The 12,477-nt window shown below is 47.6% G+C and overlaps 1 protein-coding gene across 1 annotated transcript in view; it reads left to right on the top strand.

Annotated features, from left to right (window-relative positions):
• Positions 1–12,477, top strand: part of LOC135907707 (S-adenosylmethionine synthase-like) — a 53,728-nt gene that overhangs the window by 38,442 nt on the left and 2,809 nt on the right. Inside the window, exon 8 of the mRNA XM_065439419.1 lies at positions 6,272–6,405. Within this exon, the coding sequence (XP_065295491.1) occupies positions 6,272–6,405 (134 nt within the window). The remainder of the gene's footprint in view (positions 1–6,271; positions 6,406–12,477) is intronic.

Below are 12,477 nucleotides of genomic sequence, written 5' to 3' on the forward strand. Positions count from 1 at the left end.
TGAAATTGATTTCATACTTTCTGCCGATCCCAGCATAGTGCAGTATGTAGAAGTGTTAGGGTAAAGTGCAGTGATTATAGGTTAGTGAGGGCTAGGATTCACCTCAATTTGAAGAAAGAGTGAAATTGGTCGAGAAAAACAGGCCAACCTAGATGCAGTAAGGGTAAAAGCAGACCAGTTCAGGCTGCTACTTGCAAATAAATATGCAGCCTTAGAACAGAGAGATGAAAATGACACAGAGGTAATGAATAAAACCGTAACTAGGCTGGCTTCACAAGCAGCAATTGAAGTGGGAGGTAACGCACCAAGGCAACCAGTAGCTAAGCTATCCCAAATAACAAAGGACCTAATAAAGAAACGACAAAGAATAAAAGTGTCCAACTCCAGAGATCATATAGAATTCGCGGAACTGTCAAAACTGACCAACAAGGAGAAAATACGGGATATTCGAAGTTACAACGTGAGAAAGACTGAGGAAGCAGTAAAAAAAATGGACGCAGCATGAAATCATGGAGAAGGAAACTTGGCATAGGACAAACCAAGATGTATACACTGAAAGATAAGCAGGCTAATATCATCAGCAATCTCGAAGATATAATAAAAGCAGCGGAAGAATTCCATACTGACCTGTACAGTACCCAGAGGAGGCACGATACCTCGATTCGAAGCACTAATGAACAGGTTGCAGTGACTCCTTTTAAAACTAGCGATGAGGTTAGAAGGGCCTCGCTACCCGCCGTGGTTGCTCAGTGGCTATGGTGTTGGGCTGCTGAGCACGAGGTCGCGGGATCGAATCCCGGCCACGGCGGCCGCATTTCGATGGGGGCGAAATGCGAAAACACCCGTGTACTTAGATTTAGGTGCACGTTAAAGAACCCCAGGTGGTAAAAATTTCCGGAGTCCTCCACTACGGCGTGCCTCATAATCAGAAAGTGGTTTTGGCACGTAAAACCCCATAATTTTTAGAAGGGCCTCGCAAGGCATGAAACAGGGAAAAGTGGCAGAAGATGGAATAAGTCTATTTAATCAAAGATGGAAGAAACATGATGCTTGAAAAACTGGCGGCTCTCTATACGAAGCGTCTATCGACTTCAAGGGTCCCAGAAAACTGGAAGAATGCAAATATTATATCAATCCACAACAAAAGGAGATGTTAAAGAATTTAAAAATTATAGGCCCATTAGCTTACTCCCAGTATGATATAAAATATTCACCAAAATAATTTACAAAAAAAAATAAAGGCAACACTGAACTTCAGTCAACCAAGGGAACAGGCTGGCTTCAGGAAGAGATACTCTACAACGGATCACATCCATGTCATTAATAAGGTAATCGAGAAATCCGTAGAGTACAATCAGCCTCTCTACATGGCTTTCATGTCAAAGGTTAGGGTCGCCTACCATTTTTTAAACATTTTTCAATGTGGGCCCACGCGTGTGCGATAAAATCAGGAAACTGCTAACAGGGACGATGCGATGGGTCTCCCTAATGAACATGCGCGTATCAACTCGCTGTGAATCCTTACACATACAGGATTTGTTCTCGGCACTCGTAAGGAGGTACGTGAATCATTGGTTGTTTGACTAAGCGTATTTGTCCCGTGCCGGAATGTCGGATCGCAGTGATGCACGCTTTTCACGGTAGTTTTCCAGGTGGGGCCGTATGCTCAGATGTTTACATAAAATCGGAGCTAGTATCCCTTCTAGCTTGCACGTGTCACTGCACAGTCTTTAATTTAGAAACGCGGCACGTAAGCGAGGCTCCACTTTACTACGTTCTCGTGTTGTGGGCCACCCGTGGGAACTCTTCGATGGCGGCGACCCCGACTGGGCCCCGCCGCAACCCTTTTGCCGCCAGCGCTGGCGTACACGAATGCTACTATATCTACAGATACTTCCGAGTACGCGAATTGTTTTTCAATTCAGGTTAACCGCTCCCAAACACTTGTTTAGTGCTCCAGTGCGGGTGCATTGAGCGCATACCCCATGTGTTGCAACGAAGCCCACTTGGGGTTGCAATTATCGAAGAGTTCAGACGGGTAGGCTACAACACGAAAACGTAGCAAAGTGGAGCTCCGTTTACACGCCGCGTTTTCATATGAAAGACTATGCAGCGACACGTGAAAGCTTGAAGTGATAATAGCGCCGTTCTATATAAACATGCAGGGTGCTACATCTGTCCATACGGTCCTGCCTGAAAGAGCGCAAGTTAGGGCGTGTTGGTATTCCATAACTGAGATTTTTTAGCGCACGAAAAGGGACGAAATACATTGTCCGCCTCTTGCCACTGTTTTTCGTCCCTTTTCGTGCGCTAAAAAACCTCAGTTATTGTCCTGCCTGGAAAGCCACAGTGAAAAATGTGCTTGACCGCGATCCGACACTCTTTCACGGTACAAATACGCGTAGTCAAATAACCGATGATTCATGTACCTCCCAAAAAGTGCCCAAAACCATCCCTGTATTTGTAAGGATTCACAGCGAGTGTATCTGCGCATGTTGGCACGGGAGATCTATCGCGTCGTCGCTAGTCGGAAAGTTCTCTGTTTTTATCGCATACCTTGGAAAATGCTGCAAATAATTGCTGGCTCTCCCGTAGTCAAGAGTAGATGTAGTAGATGTAAGCACGAAATGGCAACCAGCAAAGCAGATTGGTGGGAGATGATACTAGCCACAATCTTAAAACGGGTGTAGTGCATGTTCGCAACGGCACACCTCACCACACCACACCACCCCACGTCCTACTGTGCACTAGTCCAATATGGACGCTGCCCAGCTAGAAGAAAACCGACTGAAGGCGGCACGACAGACAGCGAAAGACGCCAGGGAGAGAAAGCGCCAGCTAGAAGAATGAAATCGGGGTTTTACTTGCCAAAGCCACGATTTGATTATGAGGCACGCCGTAGTGGGGGGCTACGGAATAATTTTGACCACCAGGCGATCTTTAATGTGCCTCCAATGCACGGAACACGGGCGTTTTTGCGTTTCGCCTCCATCGAAATGCGGCCGGGATTTTATCCCCCGACCACGTGCTGAGCAGCGGAACACCATAGCAGCTAAGCCACAGCAGCAGGTAATAGCGTCTGAAGGAGGTGCCACGCTACGTGGCGTCATCTCTCGAGCCGACGCAAAACCCGCGCCGCCGAACTCACGGCCCACTGGCGTTCAAAATAGCGCTCAGCGCCAAAAGATGACAGAGAAGTGTATGGTGCCCTGTATCTGGCCTTTTGAACGTCGCCATTGGAAATGTCAAATAAAGCTCAAGCGTACTAGAAGTTACAGCTTGAGTGATATTGTGAACAGACATTAGGAAGAGCTCGGAAGCAATAGTTTATGTAACTTGTTTGAACAGTAACTAGCGTATGTAATGCTGTCCTGTGCAGAGGGTTGGGGGCCAGAGACCGCATTTTCTTAAGTTTTGACTGGTTGCACGGATGATCTCGCTTTGTTCTTGCAACAGCGCCAGCTACATTTTGTGGTGCTTCCCTAACATAGCAGAACGATCTCGGCAGTCAAATAGAGCAATGTACCCCAGAATGCGGAAACTACGGGTGATAATATGGGGTCATCTTGAAGAACAGTTGTTCAAACTCGGTGAAGCCGAGTTTCTTCGCCGCTGGTCTACGCGGTACATAACCGTCTCCCGAGGCAAAGTCTTTCTACAGCCAGAATAATGCTCAATTCTGTTGCCTGAGTTCATACTGTATCTGTATGTGCCCCGGGTACCTTTCATAAATTCGAGGCTGACAATAATGCTTTTGCGTGGATGCGGTAATGAGTTTTGTTGTTGTTGTTGCTGTTGTTGTGTGTGGCAAAGCCAGTGTCATGTAGACACCATTTATTATTTCATTTGTTAATCTGTGTTGTTTACATCAAGTATGATGTATTACATGTGATGTACTTTATATTGTACTTTTCGTTCATACCACAGTTGTAAGCGTGCCTACGAGTCAATAAATTTCCTTGTCAGCAACTTGCCCGGATAACGGCTTAAGGTTACTTGAAGATAGCCGACAACGGCTGCTAAAAGCATTTCATGTTTTAAAAAATGTGTTTGCGTACCAAAGCCCCAATCTGGCTATGAGATGTGCCGTAGCTGGGGTCTCTGAGTTAACTTTTTTAAGAGCTATAGTCCTTTAGCACAGGTTGAGTTTGTACGGGATTGCGAGTTGTGCACACGCAAGTGATGCGGGGATCCCGTAGAGCAACTGCTGTAAATGAGTTTAGAGCAGAAGGAATGGCTAAAGCCTGCTGGTTCATGTTTTGTTTCGTAAGCGGGCTTTGGGTTGAATGCTGTAATTTATGGCCGGTATACAGTCGCAACACGTTAGCTAGCTATTGCAGAGGAAGAACGAGCCTCGAGGCGACAAATGCTCCTCGTCTTCCTGCGGGAGCGACGAACTCTGCTTCTAGAAGCGCTACTGTTCTGCTTCACTGCATTTTATTTATTTTAGCACTTCACCTATCTATGGGAATGCGGCCGTCGTTCTGAGGTGGTGACTTCTCATTTCTTGAACGAACGATAAGAAAGACAAAACGTAGCCGCTATCATTTTGCTAAGTGCCCAATTAAAGCTGAACGTGTCATCGTTGTTTCCACAAATCTTTCCACAAATACTAGTATCACTAGTGGTACAGTCGTACGAAGTTATTCCTCCGCGTAAGATTCTGTGGTTCAATACGTGCATTCCTTCATTGCCAGTTTATCCAGCTGAGCTGGATTAACTGGCAATACATGAAGCACTGACATTACGAAAAGCTCGCCTCTATAGAGGCAGGCTTCGCGTAATTTCAGTGCTCTAAAATTTGCTGCTATGTATGAAACATCGTGAGCCGCAAACCACAGGTCATGGATCGCTTTAGCAAACACTGCACCCACCTTCAGATAGGGAATTTGCCCAAGGACATATATGCTGCGACTTTCCGCTGGCGTGTGCGACGCACCGGCCGATGAAATGTAGCCAGTCTGTGCGCTTTGACTTCCTTTTAGAACACGTACGGCGTGTCTAAACCGGTTGTAGCGCATCTTCCGCGCCGAGGCAGCAGTTCTTGGATAACAGCCTTTTCTTACTGGTTCACGTCAAGCCGCAATACAAAGTGCATAGCCTGGATTTCAAGAAAATTAGCAGACATAAGCGATTCTTTCTGCACTAAACTCATTTTTCGCGAAAGCAGTAATCGTCCCCATTTTCCCTTACATGTGAGCGAAATTCCTCCAGTCCTGCAACTTCTCCTAACGGTGTGCAGCGACAGCATGACTTCAACGTCACGGTGACGGGGGCGGCATGACATGCGCCGCTGCGCTATGGAATGGACGGACGGGGCAAACCCTGATTCTAGATATGTTGTTGCAGTTAAATGTCGCATGTGGTATCGGTACATACGTTGCACTAATCAACGCTACATTGATCACGGCGCGACGACCCACGCCACTGTGTAACGGAACGGACGGACAGGCCAAGCCCTCTTTCAATCTCGTATCTGCTTTCAATAATAATAATAATAATAATAATAATAATAATAATAATAATAATAATAATAATAATAATAATAATCAGGGACTCCGATTCTTTTGACTCCCCAACCTGTAACGAACCCATGAAATATTTAACCTGCCTGCATGCCTCCTTCGGACAGATATGTTCAGCCCACTTCTTCTGGCTCATAACAGCCGTTGCTTTTCGAGTTTCGACAGCCTGGCGTTTCTGCGCAGAAAATCACCCCCTCCCCGTCCCCAGCGCAGGGCGTGTCCGACATTACGAGCCTCCACGCGGCATCACAGGTGCGATTGTTGCCAATGGGCCGAACGGGCACGTTCAGCAACTCCCATTTCATAGTTCATAACTGCGATTCGCAGCAAAATTAGACTGTCTGCACTCACTTCCTTTCTGTATTTCCCGCGCGAAGTGTCATATGTTGCAGCGAAAACGCGGTGTAGGGCGTCCGCGCGGTGGCGCAGGTGATGACGCGTGCAATTGAACGCGGGCGGACGCGTTCGAACCATTTTCTATCCCATAACTGCTGTTCGGAATTTAAAAAAAAATTAATACCCACAAAGAACAACTTGCGTCTCGCGTGCAATCGTATTATTTCCTGCCGCGGGTGAAGCGAGATATCTGGCTTACATGTTGATGACATGACAGCGACTAGGCGGCTTACTTGCCAGTTTCATAAAGTGTTGCACAGCCATTTTAAGCAAAATGAAGCTATACTATCACACATCCCCAAATACAAGCATGGTTGGCATTCGTAATAACCTGCCGCATTCGCTCGCAGCTGTCTTATGCCATTGGCATCGCCACGCCAGTTTCCATATCCATCTTCACCTACGGCACTGCGACCAAGACACCTCGGGAGCTGCACCACATCGTGAAGGAGAATTTTGACCTCAGACCTGGCAAAATCATCAAGTAAGTAGCGGGGAGGTTGAGCAAACTGATAGGTCTACAAGCAAAAAAAAATTATAATAAATTAATTGATCAATAAGAAGGCCGCGTTATACGCGGCTAGAGTACACGAGACTAACCCCTACTTGTAGACAATTTCCATGACAGAGACGAATTAAATAGTACGCACAGTAACAATATCTGTGCTATGGCGAAGGACGGCAGAAACATTAAGCCACTGCTCTTGAGTCACATTTTGTTTCAAATGACTCTGCTGGCGCAGGACGCACTTTTGCAGCTCGTTGTTACGCGAGGATAGAGCAGCAAATTTTGTGCACGATAACCCACTCGTCGGATAAAGTCCGCCTCTTTCTTAACTCGCCTGCGGATATGTTTTCTCGATCTAGCGAAATATTTATGTAACCACATGAACCAATGATGAACCGCCACGTTTTGAGCGTACGGGATGGCGTCTCTGGATGTTTCGCTATCAGGTATACCATCGAGGGCTCGTCCTGTGCCCTTTCTTTTTGTGATGCCGTCCTTCTCCTCGCCGATTCGAAAAATGCATCATTTCCAACTCGCCCAGCTTCCCACCTTACTGCAATATCGGGGGCAAATGAAACGCGAACAGCGCCGCGCATGGCCGATCGAAGCAGCTGAAGGTGCGCGCCAATGGCCAGTCATGCTTGTCCACACGCGCGCGGATACGATTTTCACGTAGAGTGCGGGGCCGCTGGCCTTACTGCGAGCGATACTCGATATTGTTCGGCCTCGTCCGACCCGCCGCAGCGCCATTCCCACCACGTTATGGTGGCTAGCTGTAGTGTCGCTCGTGCAGTGAGATATATTCCTGGCGCTGTACACGGTTATATATCGCGCTGTACGAGCGACGACGGCGCTATATAGCCACCGTAACGGCATAATGGCGCTGCAGCGTGTCGGACGAGGAAAGAAGTGCTACCAGGGCGAGCAGCCCCGCACTCTGCGCGAAAACCACGTGCGCGCGCATGCGATCGTGGACAAGGATGACTGGCCGACGGCGCACACTTGTACTTTCAGTTGTGTTTCATGTAACTAGAAGCAAACTTTAAAAATACCACGATTAGACGAATTTAGACCAACGGCATATTGTTGGCAGTCGTCTTGAATTACTCAGAATATTTTTGGAAGTTCCATTAGTTAGCTAATTAGTTACGTTTAATTATGCTAAATTTTAAATATTTGTTTGAACCATTAGGGGATAAGTGGACTTAAGTTGTTTCTATAGACGCTATCTTTTAGGCGGTTCATTTTTCCGTGCTCTGAAGAATCCCGCTACATATGAAAAGAAAGAAGGACGTCAGTGCGCGCTTGCACCTCTGGATAGCAGCACGCATGTTTCAATAGAACGAAGCCCTCATGTCCGTCGAAAGCCCACGTGTGTTTGCATCCGTCTTCAGCAGCTGCCTATTATCATTATATCATTTGCGTTTATCATTTGCGACCGTGGCGGATTTCGATCTTCACGACGGTGGTGGGGACGTCACGTTGCACGACGTTGACAATAGAGAGTTTTAGCCCAGCGGGTTTACGGCCAGCGGAGCGGAGCGGTCTCCACCGTTGCGCCAGCGGAGCGGCTCGCGAAAAAAGAGTTTTAGCCCAGCGGATCACCCGCTCGAGCGGGGTAAAGAGCGGGGCGCTCTGCTGCCCCACCTAGTGGTTCGAATAGGAGTTACTGAAAAATGAAATTGAATTACGCTTGCTTTTATTATGCAAGAAATGTTGAATAAAGATATATTACATGTTCTCAGTGCATTATTTCTTAATAATGTACTGAGTACTAATGTACGGGTCAGCGCGGCAGTCGCCGTCGTCGATGCAGAACTGCCGGCGTTCATGTTCGCGGCTGCCGTCTTGCATTTCCCATACACGCCCGCGCGCCCTTACGCACGCTCGCGCGCTGCGTATACCCTCCGCTGGGGAGTGCTTTCCAGCGGGCGTAAACGCTGCTCCGTAAAACCGCTGGCCGCCTCAGCGTGGTGCGCATGCGCAGTCGCGTCTCCGCTCGCCCGCTCCGCTCCGCTGGCCGTAAACCCGCTGGGCTAAAACTCTCTAATAGCTTTCTCTCTCTGCAATTGACAAGCGGGCTCCGTTCTTTCCAAACACGACTGAGAGCGCTGCCATACAGAGAGAGAGAGAGGGAAGGGAAGACGGAAAGGCAGGGAGGTTAACCAGACTGAGTCCAGTTTGCTACCCTACACGTGGGGAGGGAATGGGGAGTGAAAGAGGAAGAGAGAGAACTTAGGTGTAGGATGTCTATAGTCGGGCACTCAAGTATGTTGCCCTCAGGTAGCGAAAAAGCGCTCGAACTGCTTTCTGGGCCAGTGAACTGTGAGGCCAGGCTCCCAAGATCTTCGCTTCCGTAAATGGCCTGTCATCCAGTCTATTTAAGGCACACTTGAGAGTCTAACGTTGATTATCGAAGCGAGAACAGTGGCACAGAAGGTGACTGATGGTCTCTTCAAACTCGCACTTAGCGCACATTGGTGAATCCGCCATTCCAATACGATAGCTGTAGGAGTTGGTGAATGCTACTCCTACCCACAGCCGACACAGCAGTGTTGCGTCACGTCGGGAAAGGTTCGCTGGTAATGTAAGTTTCAGAGATGGGTCGAGGCTGTGTAAACGACACTTAGAGTTCTGTGGTGTATGCCAGCAACCTAACGTGATTGTACGAGCGAGACTGCGAAGCTCTCTTGCAGCGTCGACTCTGGATAAAGGTATAAGGAGTGTCGGTGAGCCAGCCTGGGCACGTCGGGCAGCGTCATCGGCGAGGTGATTACCAACGATGCCACAATGTCCCGGCAGCCACTGAAATATGATATCATGTCCTCTTTCAGATGCGCAATGGCAGGTTTCGTTGATTTGCGACACCAGCTGTTCATAATTGCCACGTCGTAAACTTCGCAAGCTCTGGAGGGCTGCTTTCGAGTCACAAAATATTGCCCATTTGTTGGGCGGTTCTTTTTCAATGTATTCGACAGCAGCGCGAAGAGCGGCCAGTTCAGAACCTGTAGATGTCGTTACGTGTGAAGCCTTAAACTTGACGACGACCGATTGAGGTGGTAGAACAACGGCGCCCGTAGAATTTTCCGAGACGGAACCATCCGTGTAAACATGAATTCGGTTAGCGTATGAACATTGCAGAAGTTCCAATGTGATCTGCTTGAGAGCCGCGGTGGTCAGGCTAGCTTTCTTCACTATTCCTGGAACAGCAAGGTACACAGGAGGCTTCTTCAAGCACCACATAAGGGATGGCGTTCTTGTTGCGGGTGAGTGCCTCAAAGACAAAGAGTGCCGGTTAGCCGCAGTTGATCTGGAGAACGCTGCCTTGGGTCTTTTCTCAGGCAAGCGGGCGAGATGGTGGTCAGGGACTCTGGATATATGGCGAACATGCACCCGGAGTGCGTCGATATCTATATAGGTCCTTATTGGGTGGTCTCTCGCGGCGGCAATTGTTGCCACGGTTGAAGCATTTCGAGGTGGCCATACAGACGCGCAAAAGCGCAGTGAGGTAATTTTTTTTATAAATATATTTTTCGCGTGCTTCCACCAGAGCTCGGAAAAGAAGAACCACGGAAATTTGAGATAACGTCGCGGAGAAAACTATATTAGGTGTTGTTCTCAGCACACTCTAGAACTTTTTCAAATACGACTTATGCCCTAAAGCGAATATTTGAAATTTTGCATGATTAAACGTAATTAAACAACTAGTTGCTCTTAAAAAAATAGTAAATCAAGACGACTGCAAACAATACGCTGTTGGTCTCATTCGTATGAGGCACATCACTATTTTTAAATTTGGTTCTAGTTACGTGTAGAGGCATGCGCCGTGTCGGTTTCGACCGGCGGCGGCGTGGTGGTCGATTTCATCTAGGGTGCCTCGATGCGCGCGCCCCGCTCCGCCGAGCGGCGGAGGGGGGCGCGCGCATCGAGGCACCCTTAATGCCCCTTAAACTTCGTAAAGTAGTGCCACGCTTTGAAGAATGCCGCCTCCTCCTCGCGCGCTCTGGCCGAGGCCGACGCCGTGTCGCTATTGGCCTAATAGCATCACGTGGGCCCTCGCGCCGTGCATCAGCGCCACTTTTGCTCGAGAAGCGTCTACGAAGTGGCGAGGAGCGCATGTTGGCGCCGTTGCTACGTTCGAGCACTGTAGACGGCGCCACGGTCGAGGAGGGAGCGTGAAAGAGAGGAGAAACGAGGAGGAGGGAAGGCGGAGGTGGAGTGTCGATACTTTACGAAGTTTAAGAGGTTTTACGCACCCTCATTTCGTCGCCGACGCGGCGCTGGGTATTCATCGGCGGCGGCACACGGCCATTTTTCGTTGGCGGCGGTGGCGCAGGCGGCGTGGAAACCGAAACCACAAATAAAAAAGCTGCTTCGCTACACCCTTCTTTGCTAAACTGGTTGAAATTCTGGCCTATTCACACTAAGGGTTGAGAGGTCCGAATACAAAGGTGTTGACAGTGAGAGAAATACAAAACGTTTTGCAAGTCGCTTGCTTTTCAGCCTGCATATTAAAAAGAAATGGCCACCTTTCTAAAAGCGTTTATGTTGAGCGTTTGTATATTCCATCCTGCACGAATGTGCAGAGCCTTGCTGATTTTGCACCATTGAGCAAAGTCAGTGAATTCGTCTCACCGACGCACGTGACACTATCTAGTTACGATAACCTTGCTCCCACTTGTCCAGAATGAGATTGCGTTTATACAATATGCTTTACGCAAAAAAAAAACACCTCTGCTGTGACCAACTTTTGCTGGGTTCAGCCTTTAAGCTGTTAACCAATCAGCAGTAGTTATAACGCACATTCCCGACTGGAAAATCAGTGAAATCACTTGTTCTGAATCTTATTAACCCTTTGCTCATGTAACTTTTCTTATAGCCTTTTTTTTTCCCAGAAGAAATTTTTTTTTTCTGCAACAGCTGAACTTTTCTTAAGCCGTCGTATGATGCGATAGAAAACAAATTTGCTCAATTTGTTAACTCGTCGTCACCACGTTGAATGAATGAAGTGTGGATTAGTAGAAATGCAGGCATTTCTCAGATGCACAATTATTCCCGAAAAAAAAGTTTTTTTTTTTTATCTGCAGGTTGAAACTGTTTTATAGTGCAGTGTAGCTATCGGTATCAGTTGCATTCAATTATTTATATGAATGCTACAAAGAGACAGCACCATGCAGTAGACGCGTTAAATATTTTTTTACATGTAGAAACTTCTTCGAATGCAACGGCCAGAATAGTGCGAAAACTTCCAACCGGCACCTTAAGCCCATCGGGACCAGAAATTTCTATCTTGCTACAAGTTGCATCTCTCGCGCCGATGCCGCTTTCAGACGTATCGCCGATTCTACGCGCAACTACAGTTTTCACGACCCTCAAGCCGCGTTTCCAACGTTCCGAGGTCGCTGTTTATTCTCGTTACTCTATATTGCGCTTTTGAAGAAGTTTCAGAATCTCATGTTGTGATGAATTGTGACGACACGCATGCACAGACGCGTGGAGAGCAGGGTCACTTGTTTTTATTGTGTTGCTTCATTGCTCCCCTGCTTAACATGATTCTATGCTTGAGACAGGCAAAGGAATTAAGCAGGACAACACAAAATCTCTAACGAAGCTGGATTGACTTAGAAATATTTATTACTATTTAAATGGCGCGCCGACGTCGCCAACAAGAAACATCGGCGGCGGCGCACCGACGTCTCGGCGAATACCTCTAGTTACGTGAAACACCCGGTATATCACGACGTAACTTGCATCTTGTCCTCCCCTTATACATTTGATCCATGAATAATTATCAAATATTCTATATTAATATCTTATTTTGCAAAAATTAATATTTGGTGTTGCTCAAAAGGTCCCCGAAAAAGTTAGACATAGGGTGCCTCGATGCCTGCACATCAAGGCACGCCAGGTAGAAAGGAAAAGCAGTGCCGGTGGCAATTCATCCCGTGGTGGTGGCCATCAGTGCGCTATAAACGTCGTGTTGCGTAACGCTCATTTGGCAAAAAGAAATAAAGACACAGAAAAAGGCATAAATTGTGAAGATTATGC

Source organism: Dermacentor albipictus, chromosome 1, assembly GCF_038994185.2.
Source record: "Dermacentor albipictus isolate Rhodes 1998 colony chromosome 1, USDA_Dalb.pri_finalv2, whole genome shotgun sequence".
Classification (NCBI taxonomy): Eukaryota; Metazoa; Arthropoda; class Arachnida; order Ixodida; family Ixodidae; genus Dermacentor; species Dermacentor albipictus.